At 39.4% G+C, this 24,454-nt stretch overlaps 1 protein-coding gene across 1 annotated transcript; it reads left to right on the top strand.

The window, feature by feature from the left end:
• Nucleotides 1-5,467: 5,467 nt before the first annotated feature.
• On the top strand, nucleotides 5,468-17,581 carry STEAP2 (STEAP2 metalloreductase; the record flags this gene model as incomplete). Its single annotated transcript, XM_082331750.1, has 4 exons — nucleotides 5,468-5,959; nucleotides 7,641-8,168; nucleotides 9,784-9,948; nucleotides 17,297-17,581. 4 exons carry the CDS (start codon nucleotides 5,468-5,470, stop codon nucleotides 17,579-17,581), a joined length of 1,470 nt encoding a protein of 489 aa, XP_082187876.1.
• Between the last annotated feature and the right edge of the window lie 6,873 nt (nucleotides 17,582-24,454).

Below are 24,454 nucleotides of genomic sequence, written 5' to 3'. Positions count from 1 at the left end.
ACAGAAAAACAAGCCTAGGATGACAAATTTTGAATCAATTGCAAAGAAGAGAATATTAGAACAAGAAACTGAAGGGCTGAAATGCGAGTTCTTGCCATGGAAAGGGCATTTCTCAGTAGTCTGTCAATGGACTCACCTTTCCATTGACTTCCGTGGAGTATCGACACAGTCCTCACTGTCTGGGAGCTGAAAATGCAGTTTGGAAAATTAGACAATAGGTTTTCTATGCATCTGTTTACCAAATTAAAAAATACTTTAAAAACACATGTTTTCAATGTCAGGAAAATGACTTGTTTAATAATGGGGGGGAAAATGGCTTCTGAACTACAATGGAAAAGTTTCCCATCCCTCTTTTCAAATTCTACAGCATAGTTGTTCATATATTGAAAATATTGAAACAAATATTTGAATTGATTATATGGTTTGTTCTGCTTAAGTCCTCAGTTAATGCACTACAGAAACAAGTCAGCATGCACACACAAAGGCTGAAAACAGGTATGTTGAGTATTTCACTGTGATCATATGGCTCCTTTTCCATCATCTGTGCATGTGTTAGTTTTTTTGCTGCAACATGAGTGACATACATCATTATATGTGTGGGTCAGTTTTAAATGTGTTAAACAAAGGTTTGAGAGTTACACAGTTATATACACAGCAGAGCTTAATGAAAGATGGAATTTGTTTCATAAATCAGAAAATGTTAAAATCAGAGGCTACACTTTTTCAGGACAAATTTCCATTTGTCTTCAACTGGAAATTTCCTTGGCCAAGCAACGTAGAATTCAGATCTTGGGGTTTAGCTTCAGTCTTACGTGGCTGAACCCCGTATGTCCTCTCATTTTGTGTAACACTGAAATCAGAACAAAACTCCCACCTGCGCAGAGTACACCAGGTACACAGCAAAAATGGGGAGCAACCTCCCTGCTACCCGCACCCGGGGAAGCCAGCGTGGGCGGCTGGGACATCCAACACCCCCTTGGAATTCATTTTTTACGATGAGGGTGGTGAAACACTGGAACGAGTTGCCCAGAGAGATGGTAGATGCCCCATCCCTGGAAACATTCACGGTCAGGTTGGACAGGGCTCTGAGCAACCTGATCTAGTTGAAGATGTCCCTGCCCGTTGCAGGGGGGTTGGACTAGATGACCTTTAAAGGTCTCTTCCAACCCAAACGATTCTATGATTCTATAACTCTGATTCCTCACCCACGGCCGGGCAGGCGGCACCGGTTGAGGGCCAGCAGCACCCTTCTGCCAGGAGAGAATAAGGAAAAGCGGCCGGAGGAGGGTTCCCGCTGAAGAACAAGCCTGGGCCGGAGCAGCCGAGGCCAGGCAAGGCCCGGGAGGAGAGGTGCGTTTCGCCCTCAGGGCCCTGAGCTCGCCTAGGCACCGGCGAGATCCCGGCGCCGCGTCGGCGGGACCCTGGGGCTGGGTCTCTGTGTGCTGGGGGCCTTGCACAGGCCCGACGGGTTTGTGACCGGGGGCCGGGGCCGAGGGCACCGCGAGGCCGGCCGCGCCCCTCTCCTTCCCCACCGGCGGCCGACCCCCGGTGCTGTCACCCCCGGCGGGAGCCCGTCGCTGCCCGCCCGGCCGCGCCAGTGGCGGTGGTGGAGCGGCTGCAGGGGGCGGGTCGCAGCGGCAGGAGAGGCGCCGCCTTCCCGCCCGCCCGCCCGCCACTGCGGGGCCGGAGTCTGAGGAGGAGAAGCCGCGGCGCTGGTCCCTCCTGGCGGGCGGGAGGAGGTGAGCGGCGCCGGGGCCGGGGCGGGAGGGGGCCCCATCCCCGCCGGGCGCCTCCTCAGGCCAGCCGTGCCCGCCGTCGCCCCGCGGGGGGCTCCCCGCTGCCCCTTGCCGCGGCGGCGGGCTCCCGCCGCGGCTGTCCCCGTCTCCGGGCAGGCTCTGGAGGGCCTGGCGGTGCCGGGGCCCCCCGGAGCGGGTCGGGCACGGGGCTGGGTGCGGCCCGGCGGCCGCGAGGGGCGCCCCGGTGCCCGGCGGTGGCGCCCCGGTGCCCGGCGGTGGCGCGGGGCCGGGCTGCCACCGCCCCGCGGCGGCCGGGCCTGGCAGCGCTGCCCCGGCTCTGCCCGGGGGGACGGAGGCGGCAACCGGCCAGGCGGTGGGGTCGCCGCTCTGGTCACGGGCGATGTTGTCGCTGCAGCTGGAGATGCCGGCCGGGACCCGGGCGCCGCCGAGCTCCTCTGGGGTAGATACCCGCATCGCGCTGCCGCCCGGGAGCCTGCCGAGGGGGCACCGGCCTTCACCCGGCCTCCGGCCAGCCCCTCGCCTCAGCCCTCACCCCGTAAGTGCCCGCCCGAGCGGGGGGTCACAAGTCCAGTGACTGCTTGGCTTTCTGTTCGTTCGTTTTTCTCCTCCAGTAGTTATTTTTCCAAGAGCAGTTTTTCACGTCTGTGTCACCTTCTGGCTGACATAGCTCTGTAATGTTTTCTTAGCTTATCTAAGGGCAAATGTCAAATTTATGTCACTTCTACTGTTTTTTATATCTGTGAAGCCAGATATTTTGTAAAAGAAGGTTGGTTTTATTGCAGTGCGTTCCTGAACAACCCACCTGAGCTACTTCTTATCATCTGCTTCCCATCTTAACTATTTAAAAATTGATTGCTCAGTAACTTGATGTAAAATCTGTCCAGATGCTGAAGGCAGGCTAACAAGTCTTTGCTTTCAGTCCTCCTCCTCCCCTCTTTTAGAGGTATGTGCTAGTCTGCCTCTCTTGTCCTCTCTGAGTTCTCACGGTGTCACTTCAATCAGCATTTTGAGCATCACGGGTGGATTTCATAAGTGTCTGCTGACTTGAAAATGTTTATCTTATCTTTAAGTTTATCCTATACTTTTAACTTACCTTTTTCCACTTTGACCTCACCTTCTGTGTCCCTGTAAAAGGAATTCCATTAAATATCTATTCACAACTAACCTTTCTGCTGAGGGCTGAAAGAAAGAAGATATTTAACACTTTGTCCTACTTTGTGTCACCTATAATTTGCTCTTTTTCCTCTTAAGTTATAAACCTTGCCTTCTGTCTTTTATTGTATTTATGGAACCTTTACTTGTTACCCTTTATGTCCTTCACTACTTGTAACTCATTTCTGTACCGTTGCTGTTCTGATTGTTATCCCTGCATGATAGCACTGATGATAGCACTGTCTCTTTATACTGTTCCTAAGTCATGCACACACACCTTTTTTTTTTTTTTTTTTTTACTTTTTGTGTGATTTTCCAGGTCATTAAAGCTCTCCTGGTGCAGTTAAAACAGTCTTGTACACTCTCTTTCCTCTGAATTTCTATTGTGCATTTAATATAGTCCCTTTCAGTAACTGCTAGCTCTCTGATCTCTTCCATCTCTTAGACTGTTTACCAAACAGTCATGTCTGCCTATTCCCTGAGGTTTTTTTATGAAGTCTGTTAGGTTTATTCTGTTCCTCACACTCTACTTTCCTTAGAACAGGCAGTGAGAAACTTTGGCCAGCGGGCCAAATTCAGCTCACCAGAGCAATTCATCATGTCCAAATCCTTGATGCCTGCTCTCCTAAGGATCCTTTGGACAAAAACTGAAAGTAGGCTGCAGTATGGTTAAATGGTGCTGGTAGCCCATTTCCTCAGGGCGCTTCCCTTTCTATCCCAAGGTTTTGCAGCACCTTCGTGTCACGTGGCATGAAATAGGCTTCTGTAATCACATGGAGAGTGCATACGTGTTCTGTCATATCCAGTGGATGTATATCTCTGATGAGAATACAGCTCTTCTCATTACATTCCTGGATGTGAACCCATCATGGTACAGAAAATACTGGTATTTTGGTCATGTGTTAGATACATTTCAGGTCATGTGGTAAGAAAGAAGTCAATGTTTTTTCAGCGCATGCATAAAAATCTATGTGGTCTGCCTCTGCCAGAAAGACTCACTGTTAGAATCTTTTCGTAGAATACTGATTTTGTGGTCACATATTGCTTTCCGTCTTTAGAGTCTCAGTCCAGTTTCAGTGAGTTCTTCCCTTTTAGTCAAAGCTGAAATGAAAAGTGACCATTCTTCTAGTAGCTTCCTCCAGTTTCTGAAACACAAAGCTACTTTTAATTGTGGGAGGTTGTTCACCACACATACTGTATTGCTAGCCGATGGCTGGGTAACGTCCCCCACTGGTGATCAGTTACCATCATATCAGCTCTTGGATGGTGGCTCAGGAAGAGGTTCATTCAGCTCCTTCTTTCTATATGTGGTCTGTTCCCAAGAGAGCAACCTCACAGTTCCTCTTTGCTCCTTCTTAGCCTGTGTTTCCTCATTGCTTCCTTCATTTTCAGAACTCACTCCCGTTCTACAGCGCAGAACCACTTATGTCATAACTGTGGTTTCATGGGCAGACTTCCCTCCTGGGGGCTGTGTTGTTGGTTTTTTATGTCTTTTTGTCTTTGTTACAGCTTTACTGCAGCTCTGTGACCTCTTCTCTCCAAAGCTGTAGCAGTATTTCTTTTAATTTTCTCTGAGCCTTAGCCTCTGTTCTTCTTCAAAGCCTCCCTTGCTGCACTGCATTTGAGTCCTAAAACTCTCTTCCCTTTTATTATTGCATGAAATCTCTCTCTTCCTGCCATTAGCTTTTTGTGGAATGCTGTCCCATGTGTTTGTCACCAGGATTTATCTTCTCTGCCCGGTGAGAAAAATTCTGTTAGGCATATTCATGACCCACGGCCTTGAATCCTTTACCTTTGTACCCACAGTTAGTCCTTATACATCCATGGCCAGACCTCGCAGTCTGACCTAGCAGTGTCATTAGTGATCTCATGAACAGACCTTGACAAATTTCCCATGTTGTCTTTGCGGTTGGATCCACGTGTGCCGCCCATTTTCCCAGCTGACAGGTGAGTATGTCAGGTGGATGTCTGTACCACGGTGGTAGCCATGACATTTGCAGCCTTGAGACTTTTACATCCCTTCCTTCCTGGCCAATATAGGATACCATGATAATAATCTGCATAAGCTTTTAATGGAATTCAGCTTCCGTGAGCTCACTGTCCTTATGCCAGCCACAGGCTAGCTATCTCTACCTTCTAATATTTTCCATAATTACCCAGTTTTCTTTACATGTTTCTTCTCATTATTCCATTGACCATTAGTTTCAAGAGCACAAGGTTATCTTGTGGTCCAATATTCCGGGGCAGTGGAAGATAGGGAATAGGAGAAGATGGAAAAAATATCACTTACTTCTGTAACTGTATTATTGAAGTGCTTGAAGTATTTTATGTTTCTCCTTATACCAGTGACACATTGCAAGACAAAATTGATTAGCACATACTTTATTAAGGAGAAAATACAACATGAAACTTAGAACTACATATTTTTCTGCCAGAGATGTTTATGGATTCTGATGTCTTGCAAAATTATATAATGCTGCATTTTTCCTTTTGTTGCTTTCTCCTTTTTTTTTTTTTTTTCTCAGAAGAAATCATTGTAGGTTTGGTGCCTTGGAAGTATGGAATCAATCTCTATGATGGGAAGTCCTAAGAACCTCAATGAAACTTTTCTACCAAATGTTGCCAATGGCATTAAGGATGCCAGTAAGATCACAATAGGCATCATTGGAAGTGGAGACTTTGCCAAGTCATTGACAATTAGGCTTATCAGATGCGGGTACCATGTGGTTGTAGGAAGCAGAAACCCTAAACTTGCTGCCGAGTTCTTTCCCCATGTGGTTGATGTCACTCACCATGAAGATGCAGTAACAAAAACAAACATCATTTTTGTAGCCATACACAGAGAACATTATGCCTCTTTGTGGGACCTCAAGCATTTACTCGCTGGTAAAATTCTAATTGATGTCAGCAATAATACAAGAGTAGACCAATATCCGGACTCCAATGCAGAGTATTTGGCATCGCTTTTCCCAGATTCCCTGATTGTCAAAGGATTCAATGTCGTTTCAGCTTGGTCACTGCAGTTAGGACCAAAGGATGCCAGCAGACAGGTAAATGTTACATTTGTATTAATTTAACTAGTTTGTAAGATGAAAATGACAGGAACTGAATGTAAGCAGCCAGAAGTCATGGGATTCATCCTGCCTGACTTAATGTACCTAAAATGTTGGGCCTTTAGTTTAAGTTTTAGTAGCCAATAAAAGGTAGTAAGACTGTAAGACATAGAGAGGAAGTGGTCTAAATTGTCCCCTGGGATGCCTGTTAAAGATTGCAGAGGAAATGTGGATACGTGCTTAGACTAGACAGCTGACCTTTAGATGACTACAGACAGAGAAGAGGACTTGGGTCTTAATGTCTTCTGTAGGAAATATGTTAATTTTTATCCTTATGCTCTATACAAGGATAGAGGCAGTCTTTCCCCATATATTTTTGTTTCAGTATTGGTTTACGTGGGGTGAACAATTGAAAGAGATGCACAGAAATCTGAGGTCCTGATCCCAGGGCTCAGGAGTCAGCTGTTCTAAAAATGCTTGCATTCAACGTAACAGCAAAGTGAATAAAGAAATTATCTAGCTTTTAGAATGCCACAGAATCATAAATATGAGGAAACAGAAGGAGGCACATATGTTTCTAAGTGATCATTCATTTGATCCAGGACTGCTTGGGAACATCATGTTCAAATTCCTTCCCAGTATGTTCCCCAAATCCATCCTGCGTATGGAAAAGGCAGCTTTATGTTTTTCATGCTTTGCTGAAGTGACACAAAAGATTTAAGCCTATGCAAGAACCCAGTCCTTCACAGCTTTATGGACTCTGAGAAATGCATGAGAAATGACTGGTGTAACGTGACTACTGGAGACTAAATTGAGTTTTCTGGCACTTCAGGTAGATTTTAAATTGAATGCAATTGATGTGGAATTAGCATAATTTTAAAAATAACCTTGCTGTACTATTTTTATCCCCTTTTGGAACAGCGCTGCATTATAAGTAATTAACTTCTGTCAAAACTGATCACGTTTGCTCTAATGCAGATGATCAGCAAACAATGTTGGGCAAACTGTAGCCCACTGTAAATTTTAAAGGAACTTTAAAGTACTTTGTAGCGGTGCATTTCTTTCACTATGTAAAAAAACGGTCTTTAGAAGGAGTTCTTATTTGGCTGTTAGTTTTTGTCTTTTCTGTTAAACATTCAATTTTTGTGGAAATCCGGATTGTGAAATTAAGCTAAAATTGTTATACATGGAGAGATTACACAGTTCTTTGCTTTGCATTCTGTTTATGCTACAGCTGCTTTTGGGTCATCATTCAAGATTGTTGTGTTTTTGAGAGACTCATGATTTTCTGAAATGCTTTTAGCCATTGTTTCAAGTTCAGTCCAGTCCTGTTGACATTTCAGTGCGGGCGGGGGCGGGGGGGGGGGTGTCAGTGTGCAGATTACCAGGGCATCCCACAGTCAGCTCATTATTAACTCCAAGAAAAAGCCAATTTTGTTTTGGTTACTCTATTGCTAAATCAGTGTGCATATTTTCAGTTTGGCTGGATTTGTATATGGTTTCATTCTCATCTTGATGATATAAGCTGGGATAACAGTGTACAGTTTTAGCAGAAGTGCTGTGGTTTTGTCCTGGAAGCCCTTAAGGTTTTTTTGTGGTGTTTTTTCTTTTTTTTTTTTTTTTTTACCTTTGAGTCTCTTTCTCTGACTACAGACAATTCACTTGACTTTCTCAACAGGTCTATATATGCAGTAACAATGTTCAGGCTCGCCATCAAGTTATTGAGCTCGCCCGTCAGCTCAGTTTTATTCCTATTGATTTGGGGGCATTGTCATCTTCAAGGGAGATTGAAAACTTACCTCTGCGACTGTTCACGCTGTGGAAGGGGCCTGTAGTGATTGCCATTAGCCTGGCAACGTTTTTCTTCATCTATTCCTTCGTCAGAGATGTAATCCATCCATACGTGAGAAATCAGCAGAGTGACTTTTACAAGATCCCCATTGAGATCGTGAACAAGACTCTACCAATCGTTGCTATCACTTTACTTTCTCTAGTGTACTTATCAGGACTTATTGCAGCTGCTTATCAGCTTTACTATGGTACTAAGTATAGGCGATTTCCACCTTGGCTGGACAACTGGCTCCAGTGTCGAAAGCAGCTTGGACTGCTCAGTTTTTTCTTTGCAACAGTGCATGTGGCATACAGCCTGTGCTTACCTATGAGGAGGTCGGAGCGATACTTGTTCCTCAATATGGCATATCAACAGGTAAGCCAATCTTTAGTTCAATAAGCCAAAAATGCCTTGGCTGTATGCATATGGCTCATGAATGCAAGATATATGTTTTCTTGATCTGTTCCACCGTTTTCAGCAGAGAATGTTTTGGGTTATGTTATGTATAGCTAGTGCCGAGGTAAGAAGGGAGACTAAAAGAAACACCTGTGCATTGTGCTCACCTTGTGGGTCAAGCTGCAGTCAAGTTAATTAAATCCCTGATGATAGTAATATACACAAGGAGAACGTAGGATAAACAGCGTAAGAGCAACAGCAGGAAACTTCTGAGTTTCTGAGGTATGTTCCTCTCTATGTATACTTAACATATGGGGGAAGTATGTATATCATAAGTGCATTTACAAGTGTGAAAAAAGTATAAGGGTAGATACTGTAATAATGCTTACAGATACATCTATGTTTACAAAATAAAAATGCTGTTACTTTGTAACATTTAGGACCAGTGGTAAAAATATTTTGTTCGTTAAAAATTCTGTGAACATCATCAATTAGAGGCCACAGAAATTGACTCACAGTTCCCAGGAGCACTTGGTCTTGCATAACCCTGAAACAATCGCCGACAAAGCTGTCATCCTTTAGGAGAGGGTCTGATGCTCCTGTCTGAAAGTGAGGTAGCTTATTGTCACCTTTAAAGTGGCAGAAAAGCAGCATTGCCAGAAAAGCAGCATTGCCATTCAGCGCATAAAATCTGCAGGAAAGAAAGGTGTGATGGAACAGAAAGAAAAGCAAACTAAGGAAAGCAAATCAAATGGAACAAATTAACGGGGATTGTGTCCACAAATTCTAAAACGGCTAGCATGAAAAATTGAACTTAAGAGAAAGGCGGGAAGAGCAAAACTATAAAAGGCAGCAAGAAACTGTAATTGTTCACACTACAGTGAAGGACCCACTGATACTTTTACTAAGAAATTATCTTGGCTTTAATAATATTGTAAAACTTTCACTGCTAATATTCCTAGTGAACCTCTTTCAAGACATGCCATATCACAATAGTTCACCTGAAAGTGGAAAAATAATTGAATATCCAAGCCTCTTAATTGTTAAGGACCTGAGTTGTTTCTTTTTTCTGGTAAAGCTCTCCAACAAGAACAATCTTGGATGTATCTGATGTCAACAGTGAAAGAAGCAAAATAACTTCGACTCAGTATAGGCAGCTGAAGCAAAACCAGGAAATGATGCTAAACTGTTTCTAAATGTAACAAACTAAAAACAAATTGCAGGTTTACCCAATTTATGTTACAGAATTTAAGTTTCTGGGGTCTGAAGAACACAGCTACTTTTCCACAGTATATAGGAATGCACAGATTTATCTGGTTTTATAACATAATTGTTATAAATAGTATGTAATGTTACATTTTCTTTTAACAACTCATCTAAGTTTCCATGTTTAACATATTTTTCATCTAACAAGAGCCAATACCAGCATTGAGGAAATAGTTGTTTTTCTCCAAGACATGAGGAAACCTCTGAAAAATTTGACCTCATTTTATAGTTGTGCTGTAACTTTAGATTTTTACTCAGCAGAATAGCTTCTTGTTGATATTTTTAATATTCTGTAGAATAAAGTGCTTCCTTTCTACTCTTTCATCAGGTTCATGCAAATGTTGAGAATTCTTGGAATGAGGAAGAAGTGTGGCGAATTGAAATGTATATCTCCTTTGGAATAATGAGTCTTGGATTGCTTTCTTTGCTGGCAGTGACTTCCATCCCTTCAGTAAACAGTGCCTTAAACTGGAGGGAGTTCAGTTTTATTCAGGTGTGTTACTTTTTAAATAAGAGGGTTTTGTTGTTTATAAGAATTCCTTGATGATCATGATCACGAACAAAAGCACTTTGCAGCATGACGAGAGCTTTCTTTCCCTCTCTCTGGTAAGTTAATAAAAACAACGTATCCTTACTCAGCAGATATATTACCATGAAGGCACATTAAGCATTTCATGAGTCTTAGAATAGGAATATGCATTTTACGCTCCTTGGTCTTAAATAACCAACATAGCTAAGACCAAATGAGCACTTATCTATTCCTTTTCCATTGTTAGAATTTCTTGCTAAATTCAAATTAGATAAATTTGGACAAACTCGCTAAAGGCAATGATACTGATGAGATACTACTATATGTAAATGCACACAACTGTTAAAATTGAAGACTTAATTTGTCCTGCAGGATTTTTATTGCACAGCCCTCTGACAGCCATGCTGTCATTGATTCAGTTTTGCTTCCACTCCACTGTGTGGGAATTAGTACAGTTCTCAACTGCGTTATTCCCATTAGTTGAAAATACCCATTAGTAAAATATGAAGCTTTGCTTATTAATAGCACAGGCTTTTCCAGGTCCTGGCATGCTTTCTGCTGCCCTCCTTCCTCAGATAAATAATATCTACTACAGGCAGACCTAACCAGCATAAAATACTGAGAAATATAGGCTTTTATAAACAGCTTGATGTTTGCTCCCAAACAAAATTGCAATTAGTTTTAGGCAGCAGTCGGTGATAAGAAATTTTATTAGGATTCAGTCTTGTGATAAATTTCCTAAGTGTGTACATGCAGTTTTGGGTTTTGTTGTGTTTTGTTTTGTTCTCTGACTTTGGATTCAGTACTCTAGTCTTAACTCAGTCTTTTCTGATCAATGTTTTTTCAACATAGCCACTGTAATAATATTGCCTAATTCTTAGTCCTGTCACTGTTTACAAATTCCTACCTTCAGAACACAGGCGCTGACTTTACTGTTCAGAGCTTGAGTTGCGCTTCATAATTTACAGACGTTTTAAAGGGAGTGATGGGGAACGCCTGTTTGGCTGCAGTTGTTAGAGGTCTTCTGTCTGTGATGTCTTCCCTTCCCCTAGGGTTTCCGTTGGTGGAACAATCCAGGTAGGCCTACAAAAAGTTTGCTGAAAAACTTCTCAAATTAGAGTTCCCCTGACGGAACTGTTTATTCTCTCTCATGGTTTTGAGCCTTCAGAGGGAGTAAATACCCATTTTGTATTGTTACAGCATCCCTGCCATCCAGAGTTCTCTGTGCGGGGACAATAGTACTGCTGTTGGGTGATGTAAAACGTTAGTGCAAAAGGGAAAAATACATATTCACTCGTGAGTGAGGTGATGCCTTTATCCAATAATGACTTCCAGCCACATACCCAGCATGTGTGTCTTATTTTTCCTTACTCAAATTTCCAAATTTTGTGTGACTGAGTCAAAACCCACACAATAAACACATAATGATGTGTCTACAAAGGGCATTTTTATTGTGTCATATTTACTGCAGTTATTTCCACTGTAAATAAAGTCAAAGTAGTTCCAAATTTAAATAATTATGAACTTTAATGAATCATCTGTCAGTATTTTGAGCAATTTGATTAGGAACAAGTTGTTTGCTCTGGAGCTATGTTACAGTTGATACTGCATTGCATGGTGAAGAGAACTGGTGTTGGTAATTAATTATGATCTTTTGCAATTTTTAATCACAAAAAATATTGAACTGCTAAAAATTTGCTTAAGGTTAATGATCATTAAAGGTACTTTACTTTGTCATTAATTACTTCTCAGGATGTAAGTTTTTCTTCATTTAGTTACTTGTCCTTCCAAACAGTTCTCTTGCTGTATTCAATCAGAAAACAGACTTTCAGTGATCCCTCACTAAAGTAAAAGGAGTCTGCATTTTTGCACAGGCTTCACTGTACCCAGCATGCAAGTAGAACAGATAAAACATCATAATACTTATTGTCTTTTATATTTTTCTTCTACTGAAGTGCAATGTGATTAAGTGAATTTGAACTTAATTTTCTCAGTCTTCTCTAAGTCAGGGGGACAAACAGTGGAACTATTAGCCCATCATCTCAGTGCTGCTTTTTTTTAAACTGGGAAAAGCCGTATATCTCTAGCCTTAGTATTGAATCGCAGATGATTTGCCACAATAATTGCTGACCTTGTTTTGCATCTGACAGATAGAGAGTCAGTCAGTCAGCACACTCAGTCCGTTTCTCACCTCAGCACTTCCCACTGAGAACAACATACTATTGCTTGCTCATCTTAGTAAATACAGTTTCATCAAAATAAGGGTTTGGGCTCCTCTAAAGAGTTTTACCACTAAAACATACTCAGTCCTGAGTCCTACTAGGAAAATCTGAGTTTAGATTTAACAAATTATTAACATATACAGTATAGACTATTTTCTAGCCTTGTTCCAGTAGTACAAGCCCTGAGCAGCATCTCCCCTACCTACAGTGGTTCAAACAGACCTCTACCACAGTCTTCCTAGTACTGTAAAGAGATCTCATTTGTGAATGCTTTTGCCCAGAAATGATTGCTGTCTTTGATATCCCAAATTATTTTGGAGATGCCTCCATCTTGCCTAGCCTGGTTTCACAACACAGGCATCAGCAGCCCCAAAAATTCCAGCCTCTTTGATCAAGGGAAAATGGCTTTAAGAGGAGAAGCAGTGCAGGCTCTGCTCATTCCCTCAGAGTATGAATATGAATAAAGTGAGATATGAGAAGGTTGAATAGTGAGGCAAAAGCCCTACCAGGAGCTAAAAGACCAGCAGAACACTTGGAGTTGCTGCAGTACAGAGCTGACCCTGACCACTGTACAAAACAAGTACCTGATTACTTCATCATGATTCAGAGAGAAACACTCATGGAGGAGCCACAGAACCAGACAGTAATGAAGAGTTTGCTCAGTAGGAGATCCTAGATCATGGAAATTTAGCATGAAACTTTGCAGGCATCTTAACATGACACCGAGTTGGAGCTTACTGATGAAAGAAGCAGAGAAGAAGCTGGGGCTGATAAACCAATGCATGAGTTTTCTTAAATGCCACTTCAGTACTCTTCTTTTTCTCTTATAAACATATTTGGATAAGGAACAAAGATACGCATGGGCAAGAAATAAAAAAGAATTCGTATTTTGTCAGAGCAGGCAGAATAACTAGCCTAAACCAACACACTCCAACCAGAAAAAGGCGTTTATTGAAACCAGTCCTTGAGTGTTCACATAAAATACATGGAAATGGAGAATGTTGTCTGCAAGCAGTGCTGCACTGGGTCCTTCAGTCTTCTGAAGGAAGTTAAACTGTAAATATATAATGTAAGCATATATGATTACTGCTTTTGTTTTCCAGTCTAAGAGTTCAAGTCCAAAGCACATCACTCAAAGTGGCAATGGACAGAGCAGACTGGCTTTGAAAGCTGAGCTTTATGTTTCGTAGCAAAAGTCGGCGCAAATCTGCCATTTGCACAGTAGGAAGCTGATCTTTTTGTAAATGTTCCTTTTGTCTGCTAGCACAATCCTAAAGTTGGAGCCAGTATTACTAAAACTTTTCTTGTGCACATACTTTGAGGAAGGGCTGCCCTGCCTTGGTTCTCCCACAAGAATAGGATACTTTTCCCCCAGAGTAAAGAAGAATGAGGCCTGAGTATTTAGCAAGTTTATGCGTAAGATTCCAGTCAGAATTGCTACAGCCTGTTTATAAGTTTAGCAATATCCTGTTACTGGGGGAATCTGAAGTATACCTTGCATAAACGTAGGCTTTGGAAAATACCTTTTGTATATATAAATTGCTTGGAACTGCTCAACCATTGTGAAAGTAGAAATTCCTGAAGCAAATTTGTCCCACAGCAGATTTGTGTCTCTATATATGTACATCTTCCTGGTAATGTTTTAGGGATTTTTCCACTCCTCTAACACTTTTTTTTCGCCCCAAACAATGCCAGTTTGTCCAGTTTAACAGTGGCCTTGGCTGGGAATCTCCCACATCATTGGCTAAAAAAATGATTTTGATCAGGAAGGAAAAGAAACAAAACAGGGAAGACTTAGAGAAAAGCTAAAAGATTGAGGAGTCCATAGGAAATGTGCTAATCTATTACTCAGCTTCCAGGAAACACAGTATTAGGGAAGATAAGGAAGCAAAGCAACCAAAGATGTTCTTCCCCTTTTCCCAGCAGCCGTCCTAGAGCCTAGGCAGAGAGTTCCCAAGACTTACAAATAATACTGCTACTCACTCACCAATGTGACTTTACCAGTGAAGGAAAAGTATCCCTTCTTGCTGCTTTCAAAAGTCCTCTGCTCTTAAATAAGTTAGCATCCTGTGCCTCTCCTGTCCTCCTGCGCTAGCTGATGTCTTTTTGTCCAAGCCTGCTTCAGTCAGTTCTGAGTTTCCCCATTTTACTACCGTACAGCCATTGCTGTAGTCTTTGAACATTTGCAGATACAGAAAAATCAAGTCTTTATAACAAACGCAGAAGTTTTGTACTGACACAGCCTCCTGCAGTGGGGTTTTACTTAAGTAGCAAAGGCAGCCAGTCTTCCTCGTACTTCTGGAGAAGTCATTGTCAGTAGCTGCAAGCTGGGATAAATTCTCTTAATGGAACTTTCCAGTGCAGGTCTGCCCTGACTGAACAAACCAAAGACTTCAGAATGCTAAGTGGTGTGGAGGACATCCTCTTTCTAGCTAAGTGGTGTCATTACTGTCAAAAGTACAGCACTGAAATCTGGCAACTAAGGGCCTGGTAGAAGAAACTACCATCAGTAGCTGACAAAAGCTCCTATAGGAGTGTCTTTGTTGTCAGATTTTTAGATGAGTGGTTGAAATGGTCCAGCACATACTAGCACATGCCCTACCAACACTTCAAAGAAGCATATGGCAACTTTCCTCAGGGCAAAAAAAAGAACTTAATAGAGGTGCATCATATGATTTTCTTGTCCTTGTGCTGTTAGTTAAAAATGTACGGATAGATGTATTAATGTACTTCTTAGTTTCCATTTTGATCATTAGATAGAAAGACATATAGAGGTATCTCAAAACTGTAGCTTGCAGATGGAATTTAAATAAGCATTAATTTTTTTTTATTTATTTTTTTTTTTAAGATTTGGGAAGAGTCTGTATAACATTTCCCTCCTGTTTCTTTTTGAAGAATTGTCATAGTTCTCATCAGTAAGCCTGATGAAATGAGGGATATGATTCACTTGTGTCCTTTTCCCTGCTGGCAGTGATATAACAGCAATGAATTCAGGACAGTCCTACCAACAAAAATCTGAACAACATATTCAAATGTCAGGTTTGATAGTATTGTTTGCTGTCCAAATTTCTTACCAGAACTTCCATTCAGATACTGCATTTGCCATTTTCATATTTACAAGGGGTTGTCTGATTGTTCTGTGTCGTGGTTTAACCCCAGCCAGCAACTCAGCACCACGCAGCCGCTCGCTCACTCCCCCCCAGTGGGATGGGGGAGAGAATCAGAAGGGCAAAAGGGAGAAAACTCGTGGGTTGAGATAAGAACAGTTTAATAATTGAAGTAAAATAAATTAGAACAGTTAAATAGGCAAAGCAAAAACCGTGCACGCAAACAAAACAGAACAAGGAATTCATTCACTACTTCCCATCGGCAGGCAGGTGTTCAGCCATCCCCAGGACAGCAGGGCTCCATCACGCGTAACGGTTACTTGGGAAGACAAACGCCATCATGCCCAATGTCCCCCTCTTCCTTCTTCTTCCCCCAGCTTATATATACTGAGCATGATGTCATATGGTATGGAATAGCCCTTGGGCCAATCTGGGTCAGCACTCCCCCTGGCTGTGCCCCCTCCCAGCTTCTTGTGCACCCGGCAGAGCATGGGCAGTTGAAAAGTCCTTTACCACTGTGAGCGCCACTTAGCAACTACTTAGCAAGAACAAAACGTCAGTGTATCCTCGACATTGTTCTCATCCTAAACCCAAAACACAGCCCCATACCGGCTACCAAGATGAAAATTAACTCTATCCCAGCTGAAACCAGGACATTCTGTTTCTTATGGAATATTTCGGGAGCAAATTGTTCTTTTTAAAAAAAGGGCGGCAGCATATCTAAAACATACCAACATGGCTCTGAAACCATTGGCAAAAAAAATGCATAAATATTGGCAAGTTAAAAAATATGGTACTGATCTCTAGAAATTAACAAATTATTTTCCTTTTTATACCATTATATCTGTGAATCCTTGCAAATGGTATTAGCTCAGACATTCTCCTTTCCCTAGAAACTGGTTAATCTTGAAGCGGAAAGAATTAATTCTTTCACTATTACAGACCATTAGGCTGCATTTTTCTTTGCCTCTCTGTTTACTGGAATTAAACCAAGCCTTGGTAGTCAGTTCCCTTTCCTAATATTCATTCTCTGTTTTGATGAATTTCTACAAATGTTTCCCAACCAAGTTAGTCATTACATCAGTTTTGGCAAAAAAGTGCTTTTCTTCATTTGATCACCACCACAATTCAAAGCATAGCAATCTTTTTTTGCCATGGTTTGGGAAACTCAGAGTTAATATATTTAACTCAAGTCTGCAGAGCAATACAACTACAGGGTTCTTAAAAGGGCAGATTCACAGAAATGGCGAATGACCCCTCTCAGCACTACTTTCCGTGGCACGCTCAGGAGGTCCTCTTCAGGGTGCTGTGGGAACCTTCTACTTCCCATTTCATCTGGCACTACCTGTTCATGATAAACTGCATCATTGCCTTGTGCCCTTATGCCCAAGTCCTGCAGTCCAGATACTCCCATTAACCAGTAGGCAACAGCTGATGGAGAAAGGTAAGGGATGGTTTATGCCAACTTCAGACAAGTGTATGTAGGCCATTGTGAGGAAGAAGCAAACTGCATCTCTCAGAGTGATAAAAATCTGGAGTGTTAGGCCCAGATCTCTTCCAGCAAAACTGCATTGTTCCATAATCATGAATCTGGGAAGTGATCTACCATCGTAGTTAAGAAACAGGAAACTTAATTTCCAATCACAACTGATGTTGTTCCAGTAACTTCACTGGGATTGTTCCTTATTCGCATACATATCCTGAAGTTGACTGCTATTACTTAGAATTTGGGCAAACATCGTCTTCATTTCAGCTTTGACTAAGGCCTATAGATGCTAGCAGAGATACGTTGTAAATCAGTATTCAGTTCAGGCTGTAGTTTTCAGAACATTTTAACTTAAAACCACAAATTGCTAATTTAAAATAGTGTATAGGTAAGAGATTTTAACATGATGTTTAATAGAAATGTTAAAATAATGGGTTAGAACTGTCAGATGAAGGACCTATTATCTCTTCTTTTTTCCCTGTTTTCTCTTTTTTCAGTCTACGCTTGGATACATTGCTCTGCTCATAAGTACTTTCCATGTACTGATTTATGGATGGAGAAGAGCTTTTGAAGAAGAGTATTACAGATTTTATACACCACCAAATTTTGTTCTTGCCCTTGTTCTGCCTTCCATTGTAATTCTAGGTAAGATCATTTTGCTTTTGCCATGTGTAAGTAGGAGACTGAGGAGAATTCGAAGAGGATGGGAGAAGAGCCATGTTATAGAAGAAGCAAGTGGGTCTGTTCCACATCTCTCCCCAGAAAGGATAACTGTGATGTGATGATAGACTAATATTTGCTAGCACTGTTGTAGATGTTTGGAGGGGTTTTTTTGTCATAAACTTGTATTTTTAGGAGTTTAGTTAAAGTATGAGTAAAGTCACTGTGGACTTGCTTGGCATATAGTACAAGCTCTCAACCAAACTATGAGAAATTTATAACTAGAAGACTACTACTTCAGATAACTACAAAAATATTTTTGTTTTGAATTACAGAGCGCAGATGATTATGAAATCAGAATTTTTTTAATGCTCCTTTGCACAGTTATATCACAACAGTATTTTATTATAACCATGCTTTCCAGGTATTTCTTTGACTTAGAGCGTATGTGTCAGAGTGCTGTTTATCAATACCACATTTTCTGGGCAGTGTTTCTTTTATTAAAACCACACTTCTGGGTTAGTGAGTTCAGAATATAGACTAATAGAGTTAATAATTGAGGAAATAATCAGATTTTGAAACAAATTAATTTGTACTGATGTATTGCACACGTACAGTCTATTTATTTGTGTGTGGTTTTACACCATTCCATGATTTGAATATGCAAAACCAGTTTCAATTATGGTGTAATTGTACATCTTGTAAGCAAATGGTATTGTACTAACGGTCATTTTTTTTGAAAGTATCACATAGGATTTTAGACCTTTGGCATCTCTTTATTTCCATACGTCATATAATGAAAATTCAAAACAGTGTTATACCTGTATAGAAAGACTTGCAGATATGTGTGCAAGCAACTAGTTTTTGATTTTAGAATGATTTCAAAATATCAGGAAATATTTTAAAACAAACACACACAAAAAAAAGCTGAGAAATCTGCAACAATAAAGATGCATTTTCACTGTGACACTTCCGATATGTTGGTACAACAGGGAAGCATCACAATACTCATGTTCTATATGTTTGTACACTGGAGTTTCAGTTATTATATATGAATTTCCCAGAGTCTGTCTTAAATTCTTTGTATCTTTTTGTGCAAATCCAATCTTCTATTTTTATATAAAAAGTCTTAATTTTACAACAAGTGTCTCTGGGATATGCCTGAATTTTTGAGAAACAAAATTATTATTCTTCTACTTAAAAAAATGAATTTATCTCTAAAACTTGACATTTGCATTTCCTGTGGGATTCAAAAGAACATTCACAATTGTTTCTTACTACTGCTTTGTCAGGTTCTACTCTTCTCTAACAAAATAGCCAAACTCAACTCATACCTTCAGGCTACTCCTGCTTTATTAGCAAAACCTTTATTTCAGTGAATTAGAATGTGTATTTGGTCCTAATTTTCTTTACTTGTATGAAATTATATTTTTCTTATCTATATTTGCACTGGTTAGAATCTTTGACTTTATTAGCTAAACCTTCACTTATTTTTTACTTTGCAAGAATTTGTCATCGATATGATACATCAGAAATATACAGTACTTAATCTTGAATTTATCCCTAAACATCACTAGTCCTGTAAATCTCTTATCTCTGTTTGTAATGAAACCAACAGCTCCACAGAACAAGAAGAATCTAGAATCAAACTCTGCCCTCAGTTACACCAACCTAAATCTAAAGAATTCGTATTAGTTGTTCTTAATTTCATTTTAAATTCAAAAAATCTACAACAATTTTATTTTCATTGTAGTATCCATATTCCCCAAACTTACACATCAAGCCTGCATATATTCTGGGTTTGTCGCAAATCAAGAGACAGTTGAACTTTATTTCATTTAAAGCATGTTCAAATCTAGAGATGAAAAATAAAATATTTGCATTATTTTTTTGAGAATTTAAGCATTTTTTATATGTCTTTAAACATGTTTTGTATCAAATGAGAGGTCAGTGAATTCTTTTTGAAAATGGAAGTTTGTGGAAACATTTTTTGGGAAAAAAATGTCAAATATATTTCATGCATGTCAACAGAAATTTGAGAAGTTTTTTTCAGTTCACAAATTTCCAATTTCAAATCATTGGAAAACTCAGTTTTATCCTCCTTTATAAGCCACGGGGGAGAAGCAATTGGAAAGAAAATTCATTTTATTTCACCAGTTTTTGAAAAGTAAATTATAATAACAGCGCTAATTGGTCAGACTAAGGTCTTTGAGACTTGTCTCCAATAGCTGACTAGTGGCAGATGCTTCAAACAAGAGGGCATGTGTCCAGTGATTCTTCTCCTAACATAACCTCTCAGCTTCTTGGAAATCAATAATTTAGGACTTATTTGAGATAGGTGCTGCCTCTGGACTGTTGTATTTCATAGCTACTTCCTCCAAAAATTTATCTAACTTTTTTAGAAATTTGAATCTTTCCCAGTTTTTTACAGGAAAGGAAAGGAAAAGATGGAAGAGGAAAAAAAGTTTAATAAATCTATCAAATTAATTTAAAAAGTTTGCATTCTTTCTTTCTTCCAAAACCAAATCAGTTAGTTAGTTAGTTTCAAGGTACTCATTTTATTGTCCCTCCTCCAATATTCAGCTATTTCAGTGATACTTGTGGTGAATCACAAGTACAATACTATTTTATCAAACATTCTAGACACCAAATGAAAAACATGTCATTGTTGGAGATAGACAGGAGCCTATATTAGAATGAATGAGATTTTCACATAAAAATGAAGAACAAGTGACAATTACAACTTCTAACGTACTTTGCCTGCCTGTAAATACATTCCAATACACAAAGCTGTATATTTCTTGAAAGGCTTGCAGAATTACATGTAACTGAATTTCCTGGCCTGTTTCCTATTCCATTATTGCAAAGGGAAACCACACAAAGCTTAGGCATTTGTGCTTCAATCTTTTAAGTAAAATTAATTTAAAAAATCTTAGAATACACAAAGTCTTGCAGAATTTTAATAGGATAAATACCATGCTACATTCTACCCCAGTCCTGTGCACGAAACCTGATTAAAATCACTAGAATGGGATGGTATAACTGAGAGCAGAATTTCATACCTCTGAACAAATTTAGGGCAGAAACCATTACTGTTGACAATCTGATTACATTTCAAAATTAAATACACTGCTATTATTTTATAGTAATTCTACACTTCTGTAGAATAGGTAATTAACCTTCATGTTCCCTACAATTATCTAATTCATTTGATGCAATAGCGATAATGTTGCAGAACTAAGATACTGTACTAATGGAAAATTACTGTCAAAGTCCTTATATATTGTACTGTAATGCAACCACTGACAGTATATACAGAAATGTATTGGCCCTCTTTTCTATGCAAAAAGTTATTTCATCATACAATTTCTTCAAGAATGTTTAAACTGTTAAATTTTGAACTGCCAAAGGTGTCTGGAGAGAATAACGATGTGTTGTTCCTTTTTTCAAACTGTGTGTGTGTAAAATTAAAAATGTGGTTTGATTTTATAAGTTACTTGAAAGGTTGAAATATTGAAGTGTTAATAAATAGATGATATTTTTAGATCAAATATATGAAGACATTTTGTGAAATACTTGTGCTACAAAATGACATATAGTTTCCCGTTAGGCCATGTATTTACTTCTAACTGGAATAACAAGTTGACTTGTGATTTAATATTTTGTAGTGTTCTTTAAGGACCAATTCATTCTAACAAGGCATTGTTAAGTCTGAAAGTAAAATGACACTCATGCATTTACTACACATTATGTATCATATCGTGCATATGTTTAGTCACATAAGGAATCTTTATTCATGTGATCAAACACATTGATTTCTATAGAAGAACTCACATTAGGACTTCTCATCAGAAAAATACCTGAGGCTAAAAGTTTAGTTTTGATTGCCTAAATATAAACAACTAAATTTATTTAGACATCTTAGTTACTTAGGAGAATAAATACATATTTTGAGGAATAGCCTGATATAAAAATATTTTTGTGTAGCTTTATATAAATTGCTTACTGCCTAATGAAAAATGAATAATAAAATAAGCTACATTTGTATTCATTACTGTTCAGTAAAAAAAATAGTGCTTAATATGTAATACAGAACTGTACACATCATATAGGAAAATGCAGACTTCTATGTATTTAGCAACAGGTTATTTGTTTTCTATGGATATTAAGGTATTCTTTCTTAACATTGTCTATAATACAGTTCTATTACAGGTTCCATATGTCTCTTTAATTTAATCTTACAATTCTATTAACTGTGGCAACTATGTACAAGTTAATTAAGTACCTATGTTCTTGAATTATTTAGAGATTAATTATTTTGTAATTGTTTTGCAAGTTCTTTGCATATCTAGCTTGTGGTAATGGTTACTGTGAATTGGTGCCATGTTTAACTTTTTGTTCCAACATTGTGCATTATATCATGTGCCAACATGAGAAAGTACATTTGTATTTTTTTTTTGGCAGTAATTGCCTATAAAATAGTGTGTCTGTGTGTGTGTGTGTGTGTGTCTATACGTTGTTAGCTATACATGCTGCCCAACTAGCACTAAGGGGAATTATTAATTAATATAAGGCAATGAGTTCCCAAGTGGCTATAAATTTCACAGGTATGAATATAGTTAGGAAACAGCTTTCCTCTGAATGTGAAGATTTCCTCTGAAAGTTAGATATATGAGGTGCATAAAAATTAGATAGATTGAGTTTTTCAGTATAATATTTTCATATATGCAGTGGTAATAGATGCATATGCATAGTTCCTTTCAGACAGTGCATCTCCTAATACACGAGTTTTTGATTTCTTGGCTGTTCATCCTGTAGTATTTTCTATCAATGTAATGAGTAATGTTGCAGTACTGATATCATATCAGTATATGATACTGCTTGAATTAATTAGATTACAGCCTTTAAAATAAGTGACACATTTAACTGACTTGAACAATGATCTCGATCATTATATATTGTTTCTCATGCCTTGCTGGCCGTGTCTTGCAGTGAACATAGTATGTCTCCCATGTGCAATATTCTCTTTGTAGTTGTGTTTGTCAATTTGTTTGTGCTGTCTCTCTGAACAGGGCTATTATAAATGATTAGTAATGCTTTTATCTATTTTTCCATAGACTGTGTTTTACACAAAAATCAATAAAAAGTCAATGTCAAGTGTTTGGCTTTTTCTTCTGTGCTTATGCATAACAAATTTTAGCTTGCTTTTCTTTATCATACATGTGTGCTCTGATCAACATTTTCTCTGAAAGGTAGAACTTGAATGTGAGTTCATAAAAAAAAAATTCTAAAAGGCAATTTGTTTCTTTTGCAATGGCTGGATAACAGATATTTCACACAGACACACTGGAAAGCTATATCCCATATCCTACTGTAAGGTATTCTCCATGTTTTCAGAACACAGAGTGAACAGTACAGTACTATCAGCACATATTCAGTCCACTTTTCGTTCAACAAACAAACAGTTTGTCCAAAGTGAGACTGCTAGGCACAAGTAAGTTTGCCAGGTGGAGGCACTCTTCCTGTTTGGTTGCGTGTGTGAGAAAGCATTACTGTTTACATGAGAAAAACAGGTGAACCTCTTTGCAATGCTTCATTTGGAATTACATAACTTTTTTCAAAAGAGGCTTATGCCAACATGAGAGGAAAGAGGAAAAGAATACGAGAGGTAAAATCCTGCTTAACTAGAGGCTTAGCAGCACAAACCGTTCTGAGTTCAGAGAAGTCAAGACGCATGAGTCAGTGGAGCTGGCAGGATTCACATTGCTTTCACATTAAGTTACACAGCCTTCCCAGATTCCCAAATGGAATTTAGGTATTTTTAAAATTCAAAGTATTTAATATCTATTTGTGTCATGCCTGACTTAACAGTACAGTTTTGGTCCTTGAAGTCTGTCTTTTCTTATCTTTTTTAAAAATCTCACCCTGTTTCTCTGTATCACAGTGCTTGTTTTACTGAGTGTTGATACTATGCTAGCAGCTGGGGCCCCAAACTTAGACCTTTGTCCAGCTGTACCTTGTACTGTGCAAAAGCCTAAGTTCTGTCTACTGTGACTTACTGCATTTCCTTACAATAATAAAGATCAGTGTGAAAGTTCCCCTCAAATTCCTATCACCCAATGACCTGAATACTGTCTTTTCATAGTATAGGCAGGTAAATCCAGATGTTGGGTGCTCTGTTGACTTTACAGGTTTAAGGTTGAGTCCACTGCCAGCCACTTCACAGGTCTTTTCTTTTTTTCTGTGGATATCAAACAGAGGAGGTCCGGCAGGACAGTTCTGCACTTTCCTGTTCCTTTGCCCCCCCTTCTTCTTCCCCTTCCTACTGACCAAAAAAAGAAATGAGAATGAAAAGGAAGACAAGAAGTCAACAGACTGATTCTTAGAAAGACTCTGATTTCTGTACTATGAAGAGCTCAGTGTCATATTTGATAAACAGTGCAGGTGGCTTTGGAAAAAGTCTACAGGTTCAATGCAGCCAAGGAAAGGACTTGGCTAGGGCTGAAGACCCCCATTGCAGCACATGAAAGGTGTATCCTGTACTGAATAATAGTCCTTCAAGAGCTTGCAACCTAGTTTGTAAGACAGCAAATAAAGAGTAGTAGAGGAAATAATTCACTCAGCAAAGTCAACAGGAGATTAACGGCAGACCTAGATATGGAACCTTGATCTTCTAATGCACAGCTGCATCCTACACGTTCAACTACACAATCCTGCAGTTTTATGAGATTTAACTTTACCTCAAGAACAGAGTTTGCTGAAATGTCTCTTCACACCAAAAGATGTGTCCTCATTCAAAACAGAAATCCTCTCTACATCAAGTCTACTTTTTAAACATATTCCTTAGCATTTTAGACTTATCACTTAATATGTGTGAATTAATACTCTCAGAAGTAAGGCCTTGATGTCTCAAATGGTATTTGTTACCAGTGGAAGAGGTAGATGTGATAAAAATGCAATATAAGCCTGTTTGGGGCAGAAAACTGTTAAGTAAA

The sequence above is a fragment of the Platalea leucorodia genome (genome assembly GCF_965183815.1).
Source record: "Platalea leucorodia genome assembly, chromosome: 1".
Lineage (NCBI taxonomy): Eukaryota > Metazoa > Chordata > Aves > Pelecaniformes > Threskiornithidae > Platalea > Platalea leucorodia.
This window is presented reverse-complemented; position numbering and strand designations above follow the sequence as displayed.